The sequence below is a fragment of the Cotesia glomerata genome, linkage group LG9 (genome assembly GCF_020080835.1).
Source record: "Cotesia glomerata isolate CgM1 linkage group LG9, MPM_Cglom_v2.3, whole genome shotgun sequence".
Lineage (NCBI taxonomy): Eukaryota > Metazoa > Arthropoda > Insecta > Hymenoptera > Braconidae > Cotesia > Cotesia glomerata.
This window is the reverse complement of record NC_058166.1, coordinates 2,367,158-2,391,869: the sequence shown is the minus strand read 5'-3', so window position 1 is coordinate 2,391,869 and position 24,712 is coordinate 2,367,158. Positions and strand designations below refer to the sequence as shown.

The 24,712-nt window shown below is 29.3% G+C and overlaps 2 protein-coding genes across 2 annotated transcripts; one reads left to right on the top strand and one right to left on the bottom strand.

The window, feature by feature from the left end:
- Positions 1–4,593: 4,593 nt before the first annotated feature.
- Positions 4,594–5,401, top strand: LOC123271637. Its single transcript, XM_044738027.1, has 2 exons — positions 4,594–4,745; positions 4,810–5,401. The coding sequence occupies exons 1-2, from the start codon at positions 4,719–4,721 to the stop codon at positions 5,284–5,286; spliced, it is 504 nt and encodes a 167-aa protein (XP_044593962.1). The 5' UTR covers positions 4,594–4,718; the 3' UTR covers positions 5,287–5,401.
- A 6,528-nt stretch (positions 5,402–11,929) lies between these two features.
- Positions 11,930–12,867, bottom strand: LOC123271485. Its single transcript, XM_044737832.1, has 2 exons — positions 12,582–12,867; positions 11,930–12,517 (listed from the first exon to the last, which is right to left on the bottom strand). The coding sequence occupies exons 1-2, from the start codon at positions 12,606–12,608 to the stop codon at positions 12,011–12,013; spliced, it is 534 nt and encodes a 177-aa protein (XP_044593767.1). The 5' UTR covers positions 12,609–12,867; the 3' UTR covers positions 11,930–12,010.
- Between the last annotated feature and the right edge of the window lie 11,845 nt (positions 12,868–24,712).

Genomic DNA, 24,712 nt, shown 5'->3' with positions numbered 1-24,712 from the left:
CTGACTCAGCTCATCGAGTTAGGTTGAAATACACCAAAATTTTTCAAAAGTTGCGTCATGAGGACAAATGCAATAGTTAGATTTCTATGAAATCTACTAAAAATCGCGCCAAGTCCACGTTCATAAGACTATTAAGAAAAAAAAAATTTTTTTTTTTCTTTACAAAAAGATATAAAATAGAAAAATTAAAAAATCCAAGTAACCGATATGATTGTATATGATTTTCGGAAATTAAAAAAAATTTTGTTGTAAATTTAAAAATTAAGAAAAAAATTTTGGAACGTACTTGGTGTGCGTCATTGTGTATTTCAATTTTTTTAAAGTCCTAGTAAATAGATTTTACGAATTTCATTAAAATTATTTTGCAACCACGCACACTAAATACGTTCCAAAATTTTTTTTTTAATTTTTAAATTTACAACAAAATTTTTTTTAATTTCCGAAAATCATATACAATCATATCGGTTACTTGGATTATTTAATTTTTCTATTTTATATCTTTTTGTAAAGAAAAAAAAATTTTTTTTTTTCTTAATAGTCTTATGAACGTGGACTTGGCGCTATTTTTTTACAGTGAAACTGTTTTTGTTCCGATTGTAATTATTACAGATTGTATAAGAATTACATTGAATTACATAGAATGTAATATTTACATTAAAAGCTCTGAAAATCAAAATTCAAAGTCTAAATTCAGAAAAATGTTATTTCGAACTGTAATTTTTCTATTTTCTAATACAGCGGGACACTTATTACTATTTATAATGTAATTTTTCAAGTTTTCTTTTTTCCATGAAAGGTCAACCCCATTTTGGGCCATAACTAAGTGAAAAATTAAAATTTTTTTTATACTGCTTGTTTTTACAAGTAGTTTTTACAACGTATTTAGTGTGCGTGGTTACAAAAAATTTCACTTTTTATGAAATTCCTAAAATCTATTTCCTAGGACTTTTAAAAAAAATTGAAGTACACAATGACGCAAACTAAGTACGTTCCAAAATTGTTTCTTTTAATTTTTAAATTTACAAAATTTTTTTTAATTTCCGAAAATCATATACATCCATATCGGTTACTTGGATTTTTTAATTTTTTATTTTATATCTTTTTGTAAAGAAATAAAATTTTTAACTTCCCGCTAAGAAAATTGAAAATTTTCAAAAAAATGCTGCAAGAAATATTTCAGCTACTTCCTACCTATTATCATTAAGCGCTATCAATTTATTAAATAATTGCAGTGGAAAAAAACGAAAAAAAAATAAGTAGGTCATTTTTAATGCTCGTAAAAGAAAGATTAAAAATTTTAGATTATTTTTTATTTATATACAAAATATTTAACTACCCTACACAGAAAAAAAAGTTCACTTGAGCCAAGAAAATATTTTTCTTGAGCGGAAAATAATTTTTTTTTTGACAGAAATTTCTCTTATTCCAACAAAATTGATTCTCTTGCTTTCAAAAATACGTATCTTGATCGAAAAAAATTTATTTAAGTCAAGAAAATCTTGTTGTTTTGAGAAAATTCAGCTTCTTGCTCCAAAAAATTTAGTTCTTGATAGAAGTAAATTTTCTTGTCTTGAGAAAATTTCTCTCTTGCTCCAAAAAATTAAATATAAAGATAGAAGTAAATTTTCATTAATATTTTTATTGATTAACATGTCAAATGGGAAGATCAGATAATATTTCATCATTTTTTTTCATTCAATATGTATAATTGCACGCCAAAATAATATAAAATAGGTATCAAATATTCAAGAGAAAAATTATCTCAAGGTGAGAAAATTTTTTTCTCAGCTGAAGTAAGTGGCGCTGCTTCCCTAAAGTATCTAAAAATCTTGATCAAATATAAAAATTTATTGTATCAAGTATTTATGATCTGAATTAAAAAAAAATGACTCACCAAGAATAGAATTTCAAGAAAAATTTTTACTTCAGCCAACACAACTTCGGTCTTCCTTCAGACACCCGAAAATTTTCTTGAGCCAAGAATTTTGTTCTCCAGTCTAGAAATTTTTTTTTCTGTCTTCTAACCATTTCTGCAACTTTCAGCTTATTTTCGAAAAATAACTGACATTAATGATACTTTACACAGAAAATATTATAAATATCAATATAAAATTTATTCAGCTCAACAAATACACTCTTGAATAACACAAAAAATATCTAAATGTATTTTTTTTTATTTTTTATATAAATAAACAACGGTTGAATGGTAACTTTATAACGGCTCATCTAAAACACAAAAACCAAAATTATTTGCCTTCAATATTTAAGTAGTTATTGCACCAGCGAAGGAGATTAATATTTATTGATAAAAAGCGAATTGGCGGACATTTAAAAAAAAACTGAAAAATGAGGCTTTTTTTCACAGTTTTTAGTCCTTAAAAAATAGTAAAAATCCAAATTTTGATTTGGTTGGAGCTGATGCAATAGCTACTACTATGTAGAATTTGTGGTTTAAATTTCATTGAGATCGAGTCAGTGGTAAAGTCAATCAACGAGACACCATACAAAATCCTTTCAGCCTTTTCAAAAATTTTATTTTCTTCCACTCGAATATCCACATAAACACCGTAAAATAATATAGTTAGTGGTCTGTCCATTTATAAATTTTAAAATAATACTTTTAGATATCATTACTTTTGAAAAATTGAAAAAAAAATTTTCTTTTTGATTCTTTGAAACGATATCATCAATATCTTCGAATCACTTTGATAAAAAAAAATATTTCTATCCCACTACTGTAATTAGTATTGTCTACACACGTGATATGGCGCCAGTAACTCCTCCCACTAATTTCCTCCGAACAGAATAATAAATGCCGATCAAAGACTACCGATATTAAATAAAAATAATAATAATCAGAAACAAAATAACAAACAGAATCTCGATTGGACTATGGACACTATAATTATCCTCCCAAGGTAATCATGGGCAGATAATTCCAGTGAGCATCCATACAAGATATTATACCGCAAGTTGAGCCACCGTGTTCCGCAAAATTAGTATTTCCATTACCGGCTACTGTACAGGATCAAGTATAAGTAATGAGTTACTTTTTTCAATCAAAGACTCGAAAAGAAGAGGAGATGCCCGGGGAGGGACCACCTACACCTGTCCGAACAAATTTTAGTCTTGTGTACACTCAAGATTTATAGACTGTTTCGATGCAGGTGTAGATAGAACTCACCTGGGTCAGAATATTAATTTGATTTATTTTATAGAAGTCTTTAGTGAATTGACTAATAACAAAATAATCTTGTTGCCAAAAATAGTTGTAAAATTCTGAAAAGCTTTTCTCCAAAATTGTCATTAAAGTTATAATTTACAATTTTGTTTATTATTGTAACAATTAAAAAAACCTGGATATGGTTAACTCTGCAGGCTATCCCTGAAACTCTGCACGCAGAAAAAAATTTTGTTAAAATAACCTAAGATATGTTCTAGTAACAAATGCATTTGTTAACATAGGGATAACAAATTATATGTTAAAATAACAAAATTTAGGTTATAGCAAGTTATTGATTTGTTATAACAGCAAAACAATTTGGTTACTATAGCAAAATCTTTAAGTAGATTCGCCAAAATAATTTATTTGGTATTACAAATTTTTCTGTTGAAACAGCAAAATTATTCTATCAAAATAACAAATAAATTTACATTAAATGTTACATTAAATTTTATAAGAATCCATAATTTAAAAATATGCTATAATCAGTGATATCTGATTTGGAAAATATGTTAGCAACAAATTAGTTTTGTTATTGCAATAAAATTATTTCGTTAGGAAAATATTGTTAACAAATTGATTTGGTCATTTAACATACTGGTTTGTCAGTACAACTTGAAACATTTTGTTAATGCGATTAATGGATTTGTTACTATAACTAAACTCATTTGTTACCAGAACATATTTTTCAGTTATCCCGTCTTTTGTTATTTCAACAAAATCAGTTTTATGCGTGTGTTATATTAAAGTTCAAAACGCTCAAAAACTTTTCTACTGCAAAGTTAGTAGCTCTTGAAGCTCAAAATACAACTTCAAGCTCGAAAATCTAGTTTCCGTTTTGGAAAAATGTTTTTGAGAAAATTTAGCTAACAAAATAATTAGTTGGTCGAAAATAATTAAGCTATTTCAACAACAACATTTGTCATACCAATTAACTGGTTTATGTTGAACCACAAAAAAATTTGCTGTTATCCTGACATAACAATCTTGTTATTTAAACACATCGATTCGTTCATTCAACTAAAATATTTTGTTGAACTAAAAGATTCTGGTATAACAAACCTGTTTTGTTTTAACATATAAATACCTTATAACCTAACAGTTATCATAAGATATCATTTGTTATCTTTATGATAACAAATTAATGTTGTGTTTTTGAAAGAAAATTTCTTGAAATTTAATTAATATACTTTTCTACGAAATTTTATTGAATAATAATGATTCTGTTGTTTACAAGAAAAATTAATCGATAAAATACTACGAAAAACCCACGAAAAATAAGGTTTGACGTAAGTTGATGACTAATAACTCCAACTTTGTAGTATTTTATGAAGCTATCATTAACTGCGTAAACATGATGTAAACCAACGAGATTATTCTCTAATATCCACTCCTTCATCGTCTCTCATGGTATTTAAGCACCTTCCGTTCGACACAATGTCAGTTTGACTAGATCTTCAATCGACTATAGTCTATAGACAACAAACACGAAAGCATGATGATGAAAGCAAGTCTTCTAATAGTAAGTATCTTCCAATTTATCGAAACTTCTATTCGGAACAAGTATAAATTATTTCTACCATTAGATCGCAGTCCTGGGATGCGTGTCCGCTAAAGTGATCAAGATTCCTCCGACTTCTGCTCCAGAAAGTGCAGAAGGTTCAGTGCCTAGTAGAACCTGGAGCCTGGAAATAAAATACAACACATCACCTGCAGATCTAAATACCGACTTTGAGCCACCGCAGCCTTGGATTATGAAGCCCGTTGGGGAGTTCAGTGATGTCAACCTGAAGAACAGCATCAGGATCAGGGTTCCTAATAACTTCTTTCAGAACGCTCGAGATGAAATTTATGCTTGTGGAAATGACGGGTCGACTAGATATTTCTACCTAGAGAATCTTGAAGGCTCTTCTTCTGTGTTTACTTATCCTTCAAAAATTACCGGAATTGTTGATGATTCTGAGCTCTGGGAAGTGGACACATCAAAAAGGCTGGAAGGATACGAAGGTAGGAAGTCGGTCACGTATCAGTTCTTCATTCGGCCAGCACATTCTACGAAGTAAAAAATTTTTTGAAATATTGGAACGAGTAGGATGTAATGACACAATAGTGTGTTAAGAAGACTGTCTATAGATATAGTATGCATGGAAAATTTCACGCATTAAAATGTTAAGGTAACATGAAACAAATTGTATATTGACTTGTTATTGATTATAGTTGTAGAAATTGGAATATTTTAAATAAAAATTTGTGGAATTTTGGCACAAAAAAATCACAAGATAAATTTGATATTAATAGTTTAATTTTTGAAAAATAAGAAAATTTTTACTATTGAAATTAATATCCGACTAATTACACGTTTTTTATTAGTTTCATCTGTATGTTTATTTGTATGTTTTTAACCGACTCCTTTAGACTTGGTTTTGACCCACTTCAAACGGTCAGATTTCATTTAAATTTCGTATACTTATCGCGGACCGATGACACTACACTAATCTGATAAGATTATTCCATTATTAAATTTGCGAAATAAGATTTGTTAGTTTATATAACTTTCATCTAGTCGATAAGGCAGGAATTGATGTTAATTATAATTTCCAATCATTATCTTTAACCGATTTATCTAATATTAACAAATTTTCGAATACCAAAGAAAATTTTAATTCAACAAAATAAGCAAGAATTTAAATTAAAAATTTTTGAGGAAAGAGCCTTGTTCGCTATTGTAATGAATGGTGATTGAGCTACCGATTAATTTTGTTCTAATAAAAATAATAGTTTAAAAAAAACTAAAAAAACACTCTTTTATAAATAAACCAAACTAAAAAGTAGAAAATAAATAATAGTGTAAAAAAAAAACTAAAAAACACGCTTTTATACACTGATAAAAATTGACTTGACTCAAGAGCCAAACTCTTGAACCAAGAATACCATTTTGAAGAAAATGATTTTCTTGAGTCAAGAGAAAAATTCTTGAGCTAAGAAATTATTCTTGAAAGTCTAAGAAAATTTTCTTGAGTCAAGAATTTATTCTCTTGACTCAAGAAAAATCATTTTCTTCAAAGTGGAATTCTTGATTCAAGAGTTTGGCTCTTGAGTCAAGTCAATTTTTTATCAGTGTAGAAAACTAAACTAAAAAATGGAAAATAAATTTTAATAAATTTGAATTAAGACCAGTGTAAAAAATTTCAATAAATATAAATTAATAATTACTAAAGGTGTTTTCATGACCGAATTGTATATATATAATGAGTGTTTTTTCATGCCGTCTAGGTCAAATAACTAGTAGATGTTGTTCAAGTCAAGAGATGGATTCTTCCATCTTCCCTTATTGGTTGAGAGATATCCTCTCTGTATATAAGTTCGATGGAAATCCATCAAACTTGAATACTAGTAAAGCTGTAAGCTTGTAGTATCCATTCGAGTACTAAAGACGTTCATTAATTGAAAGAAATGAAAGAATAGTATTTTTCTTACCTAGGGCAGGAAAATAAGAAATGTCTCAGATTACATGTAATTGTTGACCGAGGCGAAGCCGAGGTCGACAAACATGTGATCTGAGGCTTTCTTATTTTCTGCCCGTGGTGAGAAAACTATTTTTCTCCTTGACGGAGGCGGAAAGCGGCATTTTCATTTAGCGCAGCGGGCGGAAAATTGACGCTTTCCGCCCGGAGGGGAGAAAATTATTTTGAATGTGAGTAAAGACAGATTTTTGAAAAAATAAATGGGGTTGGTTGCCAAGCCAGGAATCGAACCTGGATCTCCCTGATAACATGTCAGGAGGCTTTACTAGTATTCAAGTTTGATGGATTTCCATCGAACTTATATACAGAGAGGATATCTCTCAACCAATAAAGGAAGATGGAAGTATCGATCACTTGACTTAAACAACATCTACTGGTTATTTGACCTAGACGGCATGAAAAAACACTCATTATATAAATTAATAATAGTAGAAATAAGAAAAAAATGTATTTTATTTTAAAAAAAGCGTTGGGTGATTTTTAAGATATTATCGAAAGGATAATCTTTCTATTCATATCTGTCAATAAAATATTTATAATTATTGACACCATACAACCCACGCTTTTTTTACAATAAAATACATTTTTTTCTTATTTACACTATTATTAATTTATATTTTTTAAAAATTTTTACACTATTATTAATTCAAATTCATTTTCTATTTTTTTGGTTTGTTTTCTATAAAAGGGGCATTCCATAGTGACTGGTGGGATATTTGACTCTGGAATTCCATCAATTATAAGCTATAATTATGTGACTGAAACTTATACTGCAGCAAAATTTATCTTATAATATAGAAGAATATCTAATTAGCAACATCCCTTTGTCAAAAGCTTCAATTACTTTTTAAGTTTCTTGTAATTATCATTTAACTGAGTGCGACTTGTGGGACATCGAAAAATCCTCTCTTACCGTGGTATACTTAAAGTCGAATTTCAGTTCGACCACTAAACTTTTAAAAAATATTTCCCTCTCAATACAAAATTTATCCTACAAACATTCAATACTATGAAGAATTAGACTGATTACTTACGTAGAAACAATTAAAAAATTTTTAACTTCCCGCTAAGAAAATCGAAGATTTTCAAAAATCGGGAAGTTATTGTTTTCACCCCGTTTTGCAAAAATCGAGTTTTCATCAACTCTCGACGTTTGAAGGTCCTAGGAAGCTTCCCTGAATATCCCCGCGAGGTTGTCACGGTGTCTGTATGTATGTGTGTGTGTGTGTGTGTGTGTGTGTGTGTGTGTGTGTGTGTGTGTGAAAGTATGTGAACTGCTTATAACTTTTGAACGGCTTGACCGATTTCATCGTGGTTGGTGCCATTCGAAAGGGCTTGACCAAACTTAGATTTTGAAAACTATTTGGACCGATTCAGATCAATAGATTTTGAGAAATCTTTAAAAAACTGAAAAAAAAATTTTTTTCAAATGTGGTTTTTTTGGAATAACTTTTAAACGGCTTGATGATTCAATTCCAAAAACTAATCAACTCTTAACCTCAAAAAACCACGTCGATCGCCACCAGTCCGGTCAAAATCGGTTGACTCGTTCGAGAGATATCGTGAACGAAAGAAAACCGAAAAAAGTGTTTTTTCGGAATAACTCCGAAATTCCTAGCGCGATAAATTCAAAATTTGAGATTTTTTGTGAGGCTTGGAAACTGCGTCGAATGCTGCCAACTCCGTGAAAATCGGTTTATTCATTCAAAAGTTATTGCGGTTTAAAAATTCAAAAAATAGTGTCTTATCAAATCTCCATCAGACTTTTGAGCTCGAAGAGCTCAAAAGCATACGAAAGCAATCTCTTTGAACTCGGAGAGCTCAAAATAACCCATAAATTGTATTTTTAAGCTCGAAGAGCTCAAAAACGTCATTGGTGCAATTTTAAGCGCCTAAGTATGGAATTAGCGGGAAGTTGCAGGGATGGCCTTCAGAGTCAACCGTTTTCCTAATTTTTTTTTATTGTGACTGGTGAAACAGGCATTTGTGACTGGTAGGACAAGTACAAAATGTGTACATGAAGTTGTTTATTAAAAAGACTTTTATATTATTTCAACCTTAGAAACATTATTGTTTATATATTTAACTATAAATTATTTAGGATAATTAAAAAAAACTAATTAAAAAAAAACAGAAATAAAGGATTCAGCATGCTGACAACACGATCTTGATAAACTTAGGTGTTAATTGATAACGAACATAAAAAAATTTTTTCTTAAAACTATAATAATAAATATGTTAGTTAATAACAAACATAAAATAAATTTGTTTTTAAAACTATTAAAACATTTCACCCGGATACAAGTTAGTACGGTTAAAAAGTTACTAGGAGGGAAAAATCGATTTTTTTATTGATTAAAAAAAAATTTTTTTTTACAAATTCGTAAAATATAGACTTTTAATAATAAATTAGGACTAAATTAGAATGAATTAGAGAAATTTTAGAATTTTAGTCATTTTCTCATTTCGCATGGAATGCCCCAAAAGCTTATTTTTTACTTTTTCTGTAAACTATTATTTAATCTCGCCTTATGTCGGTAACTAATTCAACTAAGGTAAAAGCCCCAATTATTGACGGGGGTCTAAATATTGACACCCTAAATTATTTTTAAATATATTAAATTATCTGTAATAAGAATAACGATAAAATAAATTTTTATTAAATTCTAATTAATTAAAAAATTGACAAAAATCACATTCAGTTCAAAATATTAAATATTAATTATTAAAAAAAAATAAAGTTAGCACCAGTTCATCAAATCAGCTTACGAGCGTCTATTTTCTTAACAACTTTGGTTAGAAAAGCATTTTTTTTAACTGCCGAGTTTAAATTAATTTTTTCATGTAATTATATGATCTATTTTTTTTTTTAATTAACAATATATGAAATATTTATAAAATTAAATAATCGAAATTAATTGTATGCTTTATGATATTTAAATAATGTGAGTCAATAACTAGTTCATAATTTTTATGGTGAATCCCATATTGACAGCCAGTCGACAGCGCTATGACGCCTTTTTTTTTAAGTATAAAATACGTTATATACGCGATTATATTCAAGGCTTTTAACTGTCAAATAACTCGGCGTGTTTTAGTGTTAAATAAGTTTTTAAATAAATTGTTATATTTTTCATAATAATTATTCATTCATAGAAATTATTATTAATTAACTTTAATAATATTGATTACTTTATATCGTTTTTGATAAATAACAATATAACCAAATGATTCGACGCATGTGCAGTAGGGGCGTCAATAATTGGGGTAACGGTACGTCAATAATTAGATCAATCAGTTTTTTAACCCGTCAATAATTGGTGTATCCAGATCATATATTTAATTATTTAAAATTAATTAGTAAATATCACTGATTATTATTTTAAAAAAAGAAATTGATTAGTTAAAACATTACTGAAGACATTACCACAAACAAAATTCATCGATATTTATATTTGATTGCTTAAAAAAAATGAAATCATAACTTTGTCTTTTATAGCGTCAATAATTGGGGCTTTTACCTTAATCGATTTGTTTATTAAACTTAAACATTTAATTTAACTAAAAGATTCTATTGTAACAAAACTGTATTGTTCTAACATATAAATACCTTATAACCCAGACTTTATCATAACATATGATTTGTCCAAGTCAATAGAGTAAATTCCACAATAAAAAAATGGTGAGCAAATATTTAACAAAAAAGCATATGATTTATCAGATAAGTTGAACGTCAGTCCTTTATCAAGATATCTGACTCCCTTATAGAACAAATAGTCGGTTCGGTTGTTTGCTCCCGTTCTTCTTGATATCGCCCGTTAAATACCTCGACAATAGTTCCCAGTGTTTAAACATCCGTCTTACATGCATTGTCCCCAGCAGCAAGTCCCAGTACCCGGCGTTGGCTCCATACAGCTCAGTATGTATACAAGCAAAGGCATCTACTGGTTTATCTTCGATCACAAAATGTCTTGGCGGGTAACTTGTGTTTCTTACTCGGGTGAGACGACAGCGACACCGACACCGTCGGTTAATTTATCGCTAACGATTTGTCCTTTTACACATACACTACACAAGATTGCTATTTGTTTGTCTAGTCACGAGGATATAAGGCCAGCAAGGGGCTTAATACCCTCCTAGTCTTAAGAGCAATATCCGGTCCGGTTCATCTCAAAATACCCGCCTTTTAATCCAAACATTTGCCTTCTTTCACGACAAACAAACACTTAAAGGTGCTTTTATTGTTTCATTTATTTGGTCAGCATTTGTTTCTATTCTCTGAGTGATTGTCATTCAAATCGATAAGGTTGACCTCCAGTCCATCCCTACTCAGTAAAAATAATATGATAAAATTTCCAGTGCTGCATCTGTATCTTTCCAACAGAAGTTACAAATTTTACGATAGTTGAATTGGAATATTTCTCAATAAGTGTGTGTTGGCCGTGCACAGCGCTAGACAGAGTTTATGTAAGTGCTGAAGGACATTCGTAGTAGTTTACCTCAGATAGCGTAGCGGGAGAGTCTCTGGCTACTGACTAAGAGTTCTGGGTTCGATTCCCGGTCGAAAATTCCGATTTGTTTTTTCGGTTACTGCAAAATTACCAACGAGTCCAACCTCCTATCCTTCTCCCTCCCTAAAATTTCTTTTAAAAAAACCGACTGTCCATTTTTACGATAGTTGAATTGTAAAGTTCACTAATACGTCTTGTATAATTAGCTCTACAGTATTGGTATTTTTAAGGCTCTTGCTAGTATTATTTGTTGAATAGAATTTACGGTAGTAGATCGTAAAAATTTTTAAATGACAAGTATAGTCTACCGTTACTATTCTAATTAATAAAAATTACGATAGTAAAATAGTAAAAATTCTTTTAATTTTCTTACCATGTAATAAAAAACTTGATTCAGAAAAATATTTTTAAACTAAAAATTTGGAAGAAAATCATTTTCTTGAGTCAAAAAAATTAATTCTTAACCAAAAAAATTATTCTTGAACCAAGAATAAATAATAATAAAAATAGTTACCGAAAAGTAGGAGATTAATTTTAATAATAAAAAATGTCTCCAATTCTAAAAAATCAAAGTCAAATTTATCTCTATTTTACAAATTATTATTTAAAATATTACAATTTCTACAATTATAATCAATAAAAATTCAATAAACAATTTTTTTCATGTTACTTTAACATTTAAATATGTCAAATTTTTCATGCATACTATATCTATAAACAGTCTTCTTATCACACTATTGTGTAATTACATCCTACTCGTTCCAATATTCCACAAAATTTTTTTCCTTCGTAGAGTTTGCTGGCCAGATGGAGAACTCATACCTGACCGACTTTCTACCTTCGTATCCTTCCAACCTTTTTGATGTGTCCACTTCCCAAAGCTCAGAATCATCAGCAATTCCGGTGCTTTTCGAAGGATAAGTAAACACAGAAGAAGAGCCTTCAAGATTCTCTAGGTAGAAATATCTAGTCGACCCGTCATTTCCACAAGCATAAATTTCATCTCGAGCGTTCTGAAAGAAGTTATTAGGAACCCTGATCCTGATGCTGTTTTTCAGGTTGACATCACTGAACTCCCCAACGGGCTTCATAATCCAAGGCTGCGGTGGCTCAAAGTCGGTATTTAGATCTGCAGGTGATGTGTTGTATTTTATTTCCAGGCTCCAGGTTCTACTAGGCACTGAACCTTCTGCACTTTCTGGAGCAGAAGTCGGAGGAATCTTGATCACTTTAGCGGACACGCATCCCAGGACTGCGATCTAATGGTAGAAACAATTTATACTTGTTCCGAATAGAAGTTTTGATAAATTGGAAGATACTTACTATTAGAAGACTTGCTTTCATCATCATGCTTTCGTGTTTGTTGTCTATAGACTATAGTCGATTGAAGATCTAGTCAAACTGATATTGTGTCGAACGGAAGGTGCTTAAATACAATGAGAGACGATGAAGAAGTGGATATTGGAGAAAAATCTCGTTGGTTTACATCATGCTTACGCAGTTAATGATATCAGCATCATGAAATACTACAAAATTGGAGTTACTAGTCAACAACTTACGTCAAACATTATTTTTTGTGGGTTTCCCGTAGTATTTTATAGATTAATTTTTTTTGTAAACAACAGAATCATTATTATTCAATAAAATGTCATCGAAAAGTATATTAAATGAATAAGAAATTTTCTTTAAAAAACACGAGATAAATTTGTTATTCGAGGGATAACAAATCATATGTTATGATAACAAAGGTTATAAGGTATACAAAAAAGTGTGGGGTGCATGGTATCAATACTTATAAATATTTTATTGACAGATATGAGTAGAAGGATTATTATTTCGATAATATCTTCAAAAGCACTCCAGGTTTTTTTTTAAAATAAAATACATTTTTTTCATATTTACACTATTATTAAGTTATATTCATTAAAATTTTTTACACTATTCTTAATTCAAATTTATTAAAATTTATTTTCTATTTTTTAGTTTGGTTTTCTATAAAGCGTGTTTTTTAGTTTTTTTAAACTATTATTTATTTTCTACTTTTTAGTTTGGTTTATTTATAAAAGCGTGTTTTTTTAGTTTTTTTTTAAACTATTATTTTTATTAGAGCAAAATCAATCGGTAGCTCAATCACCATTCATTACAATAGCGAACAAGGCTCTTTCCTCAAAAATTGTAAATTTAAATTCTTGCTTATTTTGTTGAATTAAAATTCTCTTTGGTATTCGAAAATTTGTTAATATTAGATAAATCGGTTAAAGATAATGATTGGAAATTATAATTAACATCAATTTTTGCCTTATCGACTAGATGAAAGTTATATAAACTAACAAATCTTATTCCGCAAATTGAATAATGGAATATTCTTATCAATTAGTATATTGTCATCGGTCATCGATAAGTCTACGATAAGCCATATTAAAGCAAATTTTAAGGGAGTTGGGAAAGAACGGATAGGGGAAAGGGGGGGGGACCTACTCAGTGGGAATTTTTCCGTAATTGAAAAAATAATCAGACAGCCCAGACTGGGAATCGAACCCAGATCTCTCGGTTACGCGCCAAGGGCTCTACCAGTTAAGCTATCCAAGACAAGTACTGACTACTTTATTCAGTCACGTATATAAGACCCACCGAACAAACAACGCCACCGCCCATCTTACGGTAAAGAGCCATATTAAAGCAAATTTTTAAATGAAATCTGACCGTTTGAATTGGGTCAAAATCAAGTCCAAAGGAGTCCTTTACAAACATACAGGTAAAGCTAATAAAAAGCGTGTAAAAACTATATTCTTTTAAATTCTTTTTAATAAATTAAAAAATTCCAGTCAATAGTCTGATAAACAAGCACAGGCAAACATAATAATAACAACAATAATTAATACATATTCAAATGATGATAAATACAGATACGTCATGCAGCTTCGGTTTTAAATAAATCCGAGCGTTATTCAAATGAATAAAAACGAGTTATAGCCGAAAATCTATATTTGAGGCCTCGAAAATCTGGTAGCTGAATAAATTACTATCTATAATTATTATTATAATTATAATAAATAACAATTTATAATGAACCCATATATTTGTATAGGATTATAAATAGTTTGTTTGCTGTATTGCTTTATTTTATTTTATTTAGAATTTAATCTTGGTTATCGCGTATTATTAATATGGGCAATCATTCACCAACCCTTTGCGACCTTTTCGGACCCTTATCATATGCCATAGGCGTCTCGAAACGTGATACATTTATTAGAACAGGATTAGGTTGTGAAATATACTGTTTTTTATGGAAAGAAAAATAGCTTTTCCAAACTTTTTTATTTTTGTAATTACTAGTAATTTTTTTTTTTTTTTTTTTTTTTTTTTTTTTAATGAAAACAATTTTTTGAGGAGGCAAAAAAAATTAAGACAAGCTTTCTAAATCTTATAAATTTTCTAAGGGGTCAAAAAAGTCTAGAAAAATTTATTGAATTAAATTAAATAATTTATTGAATAATTAAAAATTTTTTTAGCGTAAATTTTTTATTTTTTTCGGTTTAATAAAAAAAAAAAAAAAAAAAAAAAAAAAAGGAATTTTTATCAAAAATTACTAGAAACAAAAGAAAAAGAAAAGAGAAGAAAGTCAGACCCAGGTAAAGCTTCTAAATTTTCCGTCTTTTGAGTATTATGAGAAGAAATATTTGAGTGTTATTATTGATAAATCCGATGCAGAATAAAATAAAAGCATGATGTCACGTAGGAAGTTATTTCCGTTGGCTCTATATGCTAATTCGCTAGCTAAATCTCAATGTCCAGCTCAAGTACGTCATTCGTATCCTGATCCCAAGGCTCTAGTTGATATAGAAAGGATATTGAGTGCTCAAGAGGATTCCGTGATTGATAGGATGCATTAATGCTATCCCGAGCTATTATTCATTTCTATTTTCTTAATTATTTCTACTTTTTTTAAGAATTTCAGAACTTATCCAATTAAAAAATTTTTTTCGCAACTAAAAAATTACAAATTTTCGAAAAAGTACTTTTTATATTTTTAAATATCATTTTTTTTTTAATTTGACTGTTCAAAATATTTTTTGTATTTTCTTCAAGAAAATCTTCTTGTTTTAAGAAAATTTAGCCTCTTGGTCCAAAAAATTTAGTTCTTGACAGAAGTAAATTTTTTTGCCTTGAGAAAATTTCTCTCTTGCTCCAAAAAAATAAATATAAAGATAGAAGTAAATTTTCATTAATATTTTTATTGATTAACATGTCAAATAGAAAGATCAAATAATATTGAATCATTTTTTTTCATTCAATATGTATAATTGCACGCTAAAATAATATCAAATGGGTATCAAATATTCAAGAAAAAAATTTTCTCAAGGTGAGAAAATTTTTTTCTCAGCTCAAGTAGGTGGCACTGCTTCACTAAGTATCTAAAAATCTTAATCGAATATAAAAATTTATTGCATGAAGTATTTATGATAATTTGAATTAAGAAAAAATGACTTCCATTAAGAATAGAATTTCAAGAAAAATTTTTACTTCGTCCAATACAACTTCGGTCTTCCTTCAGCCACCCGAAAATTGTTTTGACCCAAGAATTTTGTTCTCCAGTCAAGAAATTTTTCTTTCTGTGTATTTATTTTGTATATAAATAAAAAGGCCATTCGGCAGCCGAAATGGAAGTAGATTTTTCAAATAAAGAAAATTGATTTTTAATAAAATAATATAATAACATCAATAATGTATAACTTATTTATGAATTAAAAACAAAATTCAATAATAAATTTAAAACTATTTAGAACAAATTTTGGAAAAAAAATTAACTTTTGAAGAAAAAGTTTCTCAAAGAATTGCAAAGATTATAAAATTTGAATTATAAATGACTAAATTTTAAATAACTGCTTAGGAACAACAATTTGCAAATCAATCAGATGTTTGAAACCGGATAAAATTTTAATTGAAGAAAACAATATATAGAACTAATTTGTGACATATTTACTGACGAATTACCTGAAAACATTACACGAAAGACTAATCATTATCGTAATTATTGAATTTACATTATGATTAAGCTATGATGCAGACAATAATTCTAAAACGGCTGCAACAGTAAAACTGTTTCATTAAACGAATTCTAAAAGGAGTAATATTGAGGCTATTACCACTTCTGAGTAGTGGAAATTGAAGCTTATTAAAAGAGCTTTACGATGCATTTTACCGAATTTTGATATCTTGTCTCGATCAGTAATTATATCAAGTTGAAGTAGAAAAAAACATCAATTTTTACGATTTTCAAAATTTCAAAATCCTGTCATTTCCAAATTACTCGCCCGATTAAGCTCATCTTCGAACTTAACCTTAGTCTTGATCGATAGATAAAGCATGTTGAGTTTGAGAAGAATCGGTTATAAATTGAAAACGCTATCGTGCTGACAAGCCGCGTTATATCGTATAAATATATATATATATATATATATATATATATATATATATATATATATATATATAATATATATATATATATATATATATATATATAAATACATACATATATAAACTTTTGAACTATACACATTTTCTGACTCAGCTCGACAAACTGAGTCAGAAAACGACTAAATTTTTTCAAAGTTGCGCCATGAGGACGGCTGCAATAGTTAGATTTTTATAAAATCTACTAAAAATATATAAAAATACATGTGGGTACTCAAATGAAAGCTCTTGATGAGTGTAACATCAGAATGAGCTTATATCTTTAAAAAAGTCAATATTTAAGAAAGTACAATGCAACTTAACAAATATCTTGTGAACTATTGATATTTTTTAAGATATAAGCTCACCCGGACAATATACTCTCCACGACATTTCATTTAAGTACCCACATCAATTTTTCATATATTTATATACATTATACAAGCTGTTACTCGCCCGCTCCGCTGGGCGCTTTATAGAATTGCATTTTTAGATCTAGACTTGAAATTTAATTAGAGTATTGTATTGACTTGCACAGATTCCAAACTCTATTGAATTGGCATGTAACCTTTTATCCATGTAATTATTCTAGCTAATATTCATTGTAACTTTCAATGTGCAATCATTATAATATTCCCGAGTCTTTCTTACGAAAATGAATAATAATTGATATGAAAAAAAAAAATTTGTAATGACCATTGAAAGTTTCAGTTAAAGAAATTGCAGGTCTCATAAGTGAAGAAATCTGCCTAGTATATAAACATAACCAATAGAGTTAAAAAATTTATTTTAAACAAATGACAATCGATTAGAATAAATTAAGTTACAATAAAAATTCATTATTTCTAAGTCAAAAAAATATAGGTTCCGTTTAAGTAATCACCACCATATCATATACTAAAACCTTCTTCGAAACACACTGCATCTTGTGGTATAAGTATTATTCCGATCGGTTCAGTAGTTTTCGCAGTATAAATACAAAAAAACCAGATCTCCACTTATTAGTATCCCGTGTAAAAAAAAATTTCCTGAAAAGTTCCGGAATAGTTCCTGGTCCGGAACGTTCCTATGATAAGACAATCCGGAACATCCCCGGAATACTTCTGCAATGTTCTCGAAATAGTTCTGGAACATCCGTGGAACACTTCCGGAACATTTCCGGAAAATCTCCGGCAGATTTATAGAACATCGCTGGAATACTTCCAGAATAAATTAGGAATACTTCCGGAACATCTCCGGTACACTCCTGGAATATTCCCGAAATACTTCTGGAACAAATCGGGAATAGTTACAAAATATATCGGGAATACATCGGGGATATGTTTAAAATATTCCTGGAAAAATCCTCGAATACTTCTGAAACATTTCCGGTAAACGTTTGGATTATGTTCCGGAAGTATTCCTAATTTATTCTCGAAATATTCCAGCGATGTTTTATAAGTCTGTCGGAGATTTTCCGGAAATGTTCCGGAAGTGTTCCATGAATGATCCAGAACTATTTCGAGAACATTGCAAAAGTATTCCGGGGATGTTCCGGATTGTCTTATCATAGGAACGTTCCGGACCAGGAACTATTCCGGAACTTTTCAGGAAACTTTTTTTTTACACGGGATAGATTATTAAGAGAATAAATGAAATTTTGTGGTCAGTGTATTTATATGAGAAAATGGGTTTTTATGGTTAAATTTGGTATCGTTGGAAAAGTATTGACCTGGAGTTGTGTCTTTTCAAGGTTTTATATCATTCTTACCAATAGTAAATTTATGATGATAAGTATTTAGGCTGTATTCGAAAATGCTCTATCTCTAGATACATAATTAAGAAATGACCTTGTATCTCGTGAACTATTGACATTTTTAAAGATATAAGCTCATTCCGATGTTACACTCATCAATACCTTTTATTTGAGTACCCACATCAATTTTTCATATATTTATATATATTATATATATATATATATATATATATATATATATATATATATATATATATATATGTATATATGAAAAATGCATGTGGGTACTCAAATGAAAGCTCTTGATGAGTGTAACATCAGGATGAGCTTATAACTTTAAAAACGTCAATAGTTAAAAAAGTACAGTGCAATTTAACAAAAGTTATTAATTTAATAAAGCAAAATTTTATTTATTCATTATTCACAAGTCACGGCGTCACCTAGTAACTGCAAGGTTGCTAGTAAAAGTTAATTTCAGTAACTTAAAACTAATTAATTTTATTTAATTGAACGTCGTAGTATTAAAAATTTATTTCTTACGTCAGGATTTATCAACAAGACTTTGAAACAAAACAGTTTTTATAAAAATTTGGTTCATTATTCCAGTCAAATTATTAGGAAAAATATAATTAATATTTACAAACTTAAATTTGAGATAGATTGTTAAAAGCTTAATTAAAATTGTTAAAATAATAAGATTGTAATAAATATTTAGTCTGCATGCGAAAATGCTCTATCTCTAGATACATAATTAAGACATGACCTAGTATCTCGTGAACTATTGACATTTTTAAAGATATAAGCTCATCCCGATGTTACACTCATCAATACCTTTCATTTGAGTACCCACATCAATTTTTCATATATTTATATATATTACATATATGTATATATGAAAAATATATCAAAAATACATGTGGGTACTCAAATGAAAGCTCTTGATGAGTGTAATATCGGGATGAGCTTATATCTTTAAAATATATATTATATATATGTATATATGAAAAATATATCAAAAATGCATGTGGGTACTCAAATGAAAGCTCTTGATAAGTGTAACATCAGGATGAGCTTATATCTTTAAAAACGCCAATAGTTAAAACAATACAGTGCAATTTAACAAAAAACATTATTTCAAAAAGCAAATTTTTATTTATTTACATTTCAAAAGTCACGAAAGTCACATAGTGACTGCAAGGTTGCTAGTATTTATTATTATTTTCATTAAATAAATATTTTATGGGCTTAATGTATATTGCCATGGATGCATAGACAATATTGCTGCCTCCCTGTTCTTAAAACAAGGAACAATAATAACTCAAAAGACAAAATTAGCAAAAAAGAGCTCATTAGTGAAATCCATCATCGGGTTCTCTGAATCGGATTTTAATTTTACCCGATTCGTTTCGGCAAATAATGATAATAATAATAATAATAATAATGAAAGTAGCGTAGCATTAGCGAATATTGTGATGATCAATATATGAGCTGGATGAGTGTAATCTAGGAAATTATAGAGCTTTTCCATGCGCACGTGCACTTAAACTTTAAGACTAGTCATATCAGTAAGACTATTTTTTGCTCTGCGAATCTCATAAATGTCGGCTTTACGCTTCATCTCGTAAATTGTCGTTTCTATGCACATTTACTATCCTCAGATATATTCCGCCGAATGTTTAATACCTCGAGTTTATAATTACGAGGAAATAAGCCCAACTATCGAAAAATATAATTTACTTCCGAGAATGTAATTTTCACTCAAATACTCTTTAATTCTACTTACTTAGCTCGACAACTTGACAACCCTGATCATAAAGTCACAACACTTAACATTGTATTCGAGCTCATGTAAATATTTCACTTGTGAATTTGTCACACATTAAATTATTTTTAGATCAAAGTTACAATAAAAATTATTTTTATCAAAATTTTAAAACACTGAAAATTAGCATCGACTTCGGGCTTCGATATCTCAGAAACTATTTGTCGGAAGTGAAGGTCGCTCAAAGGAAAATTGTAGAAGAAGCTTCAAGCTTTAAATTGATGCCTCACATAAGCTTCTCCGGTGAACTGGAGAAAAGTTACAAGGCTTCAAAGTTAAAAAAAAATTTTTGGATTGAATTTGCAAATTTTGAGTGATTTTAGATTAACTTTGAACTTCGATATCTAGGAAACTATTTGTCGGAAGTGGATGTCGCTTAAAGTGAAGTTGTAAAGGAGGCTTCAAGCTCTAAATTGACTCATCACATAAGCTTCTTCAGTGAACTGGAAAAAAATTACGGGGCTTTAAAGTTGAAATCGGAAAAAGATAAACTCAAGAACTGGAGAGTTGTACCGAAATTCCGAGGACAATTACTATTAAGGTTATTATTATGAGGACGATCGAGTCTGTATAGAATAAAAGGGAATTGTATGCGGGCAAGTACTAAATCTTCAGGCTGCGATGGCAGTTAACAAATGAGTCAATGACAACTTACGAGCAAGTTGGTCTTTTTATCTTAATATTATTTTTAGTTTGGTCTCTCGGTCTCTGGCATTATACTTATTATATTGTAGTATCTATAGGCGAGGGCATTTAAAAAATAACCATCGACATAATAACAATAGTAATAAAAATAAATATGAATTATTAATCATTTTTTGACACGTCAACCTCTGTAATATCTGTCGGATAGTCGTTAGTTAATGGGACTCAATAATTTAAAATATAAAATAATCGTTAATTTCTCGGAATGTTAGATCGGTCTGCTCATAATCGACGACTGAGTCCAGTATACAGAGGATGAGGCCGTGAGTTACTGATTGTAAAAAAAAAATAAATTGTAAAGGAAAGGATAAAGCCAAGCCCCGGCCGCCGGCTCTCAGTCGCTGAAACTCGGGTCATTTGTGGGCCCAGCTCGAGTTAGATTAATTGGATTAATTAGACATTAGTGCTCTCACTCGGGGCTATGCATTTGTGAAGAATTAGCTTCGATATTTTATTTATTATCTCATTTATTTTATTTTTGTTTTTTTTTTCTTTTTTTTTCTTAATATTTTATATCGGAATTTTTATTGTTGTTGTTTCGATTTTAGTTATTTTTTTTTCGTTATTGCTTTTCATGTTGTTGTTGTTGTTGTTGTTGTTGTTGTTATTGTTGTAGTTTTTGTTATTGTTCCTGTTGTTGTTAACATTGTTTTTTTTGTTATTGCTGTCCTTGTTTTTGTGGTAGTTTTTGGTATAGTCATTGATGTTGTTGTTCTTTTTGTAGTTTTTGTTGTTGTGGTTCTTGTTGTAGTTTTTGTTATTGTTGTTGCTGTTATTATTTTTCACAATTTTTTTGTTGTTGTTATTATTGTTGTTGTTGTTGATTTTGTTGTCGTTGCTTTTGTAGTTATTCTTGTCGTAGTTTTCACGTTGGTTTTTGTTGTTGTTGTTCTTCTTGTTGTAGTTTTTGTTTTTGTGGTAGTTTTGCTATTATTTTTATTGTAGTTATTGTAGTTGTTCTTGTTGTAGTTGATGTTATTTTCGTTTTAATTTTTTTTGTTGTGGTTCATGTTGTAGTTTTTGTTATTGTTGTTGCTGTTTTTATTTTTGACAATTTTGTTGTTGTCATAGTTGTTCTTGTCGTAGTTTTCATGTTAATTTATTTTGTTGTTGTTACTGTTGTAGTTTTTGTTTTTGTGGTAGTTTTTGTTGTAATTATTGTTGTTGTAGTTTTTGTTCTTGTTGCTATTGTAGTTATAGGTGTTGTTCTTCTTGTGGTTCATTTTGTAGTTTTTGTTATTGTTGTTGTTATTCTTCTTGTTTTTGTGGTAGTTTTTAATGTTATTTTTGCTGTAGTTTTTGTTGTTGTAGTTATTGTAATTGTTGTTGCTGTTATTATTTTTGACATTTTTTCTGTTGTTATTATTATTGTTGCTGTTACTTTTGTAGTTGTTCTTGTCGTAGTTTTTATGTTGGTTTTTTAGTTTTTGTTTTTGTTTTTGTGATCGTTTTTGTTGTGATTATTGTTGTTGTTGTTCTTGTTGTAGTTTTTATTTTAGTTTTTTTGTTGTTGTTCTCGTTGTAGTTATTGTTATTGTTGCTGTTGTTGTTGTTCTTGTTTTTGTGGTAGTTTTTAATGTTATTTTTGTTGTTGTTATTTTTGTTATTGTTCTTGTTGTTGTTTTTATTTTTGAAAATTTTTTTTCGTCGTCATTAATGTTGTTATTGTTTTAGTCGGTGTTGTAATTTTTTTTCTTTTAAAACACAAAAAATAATAAAAAACTGTTTATTAACCAACTCTAAAATATATAAAATTTGTTGATTCATATTTTCCCTCTCGATGCATTTTTACTGTTTAACCGAATGTAAATAATTCCATCTCATCACATTAATACACCAGAGACAAATCCTTACTCTCTTAATTATATAGATTATTCATAAATTGAAAAAAAGCACTCCCTATTTCTCCATTTACAATTTGTCAATTTACCAAAATAAATGAAACAAAGCATTTGAAGCGTCTCTCATCCCCAGACAAATAGGAAACAGAGCCTCCTCTGGATCGAGTCAGACAAAGGCAAATGAAGCCGATTATTTGATACCTACTTAAATATTCTTACCGACAATGCTCTCATTTATTATTATTATTATCGTCATTATTAAATATATTATATTTTTTGTGAAGCATTGGGGGGTCTAAGACCCCAGACAATTCACCAGACAATAATACGATTACATTTCGTTTCCGTTTTATTAAAGAAACAAGATATCGCTTGTCTTACCAATGAATTCACTCGTTACTAATTTTCATCTCATTGTCTCTCTTGTCCCCTTGGACTCTCCCTCTTCGTTCCTTGCCTCAGAGATACTCCCGGATACTCACTCAGTAATTCGATATTTGAATATCGCGCCACGGAGCCGGATACGACGTTTCAAGTTCTGTTCTGGGGGCAATAAGGAGATCCAGATCGTCATTTGCCGAAATGTCAACCTGGCATTCTTCGAGTAATTCTAACAACATGTTACATACAAAAACAATTAAAATTACAGACTATTAACAGAGGATATATTTACAAATAGTTTAGAATCTTGGAATTCGTCAAGTTGGATTTAGTCCCGGTTCCCGGTTACGACGAGATATGAGTAATATTAGTTGGGTTTGTAAAAGCTAACCGACTAAGAAAGACATCTTGAAACAACCTATCTATAGATATCCTATTATATATATATAATAAGAGATGGTTGTCGCTAAGAGATATAAGTCTTCAGACGCGAGATATACTTCCAAGAGTTGGCTATACGCCACCATTATGCACATGATAATTAGAATGCGTTGGCGCGTGTCTCAATATATCCACACAGCTTTTCATAACTTTGTACATTCGAACCGACGTATGTCTCACCACTGAAATTTTATTGCTTTTATTGCAAAAAATTATTTTTGCGCGCCAATATATTGTAGTCTGTCTTTTAGGTTATCAATTTGTTTATTTTGTTTAATTTTTACAATGCTCGCATGAATTTGATCGAATTTTTTAAAAGTAATTTGTGCACAGAAAGAAAAATTTCTTGACTGGAGAACAAAATTCTTGGCTCAAGAAAATTTTTCAGGTGCCTGGAAGACCGAAGTTGTGTTGGCCGAAGTAAAATTTTTCTTGAAATTCTATTCTTAGTGGTAATTTTTTCTTAATTCAAATTATCATAAATACTTGATACGAAAATTTTTATATTTGATCGAGATTTTTAGATACTTTATGGAAGCAGCACCACCTACTTCAGCTGAGAAAAAAATTTTCTCACTTTGAGAAAATTTTTCTCTTGAATATATGATACCCATTTTATATTATTATAGCGTGCAATTATACATATTGAATAAAAAAAAATTATTCAATATTATTTGATCTTCCATTTGACATGTTAATCGATAAAAATATTAATAAAAATTTACTTCTATCTTTATATTTAATTTTTTGGAGCAAGAGAGAAATTTTCTCAAGACAAGAAAATTTACTTCTATCAAGAACTAAATTTTTTGGAGCAAGAGGCTGAATTTTTTCAGAACAGATTTTCTTGACTTAAATAAATTTTCTTGGATCAAGATACGTATTTGTTAAAGAAAGAGAATTAATTTGGTTGGAATAAGTGAAATTTCTTGTGTCAAAAAAAAATTTTTTTTTCGCTCAAAAAATTAATTAAAAAGAAAAATATTTTCTTGGCTCAAGTGAACCTTTTTTTTTCTGTGTAGATAAATAATTAAGGTAGTACCTCCGCGACAATCCAGATAAAAAATTTTGACTC

Excerpts from the sequence above, each read along its gene's own strand:
- LOC123271637 (XM_044738027.1), top strand. The coding sequence starts at position 4,719 with ATGATGATGAAAGCAAGTCTTCTAATA. Across the intron at positions 4,746-4,809 it reads TGAAAGCAAGTCTTCTAATA|ATCGCAGTCCTGGGATGCGT; the intron begins GTAAGTATCTTC and ends TTCTACCATTAG.
- LOC123271485 (XM_044737832.1), bottom strand. The coding sequence starts at position 12,608 with ATGATGATGAAAGCAAGTCTTCTAATA. Across the intron at positions 12,518-12,581 it reads TGAAAGCAAGTCTTCTAATA|ATCGCAGTCCTGGGATGCGT; the intron begins GTAAGTATCTTC and ends TTCTACCATTAG.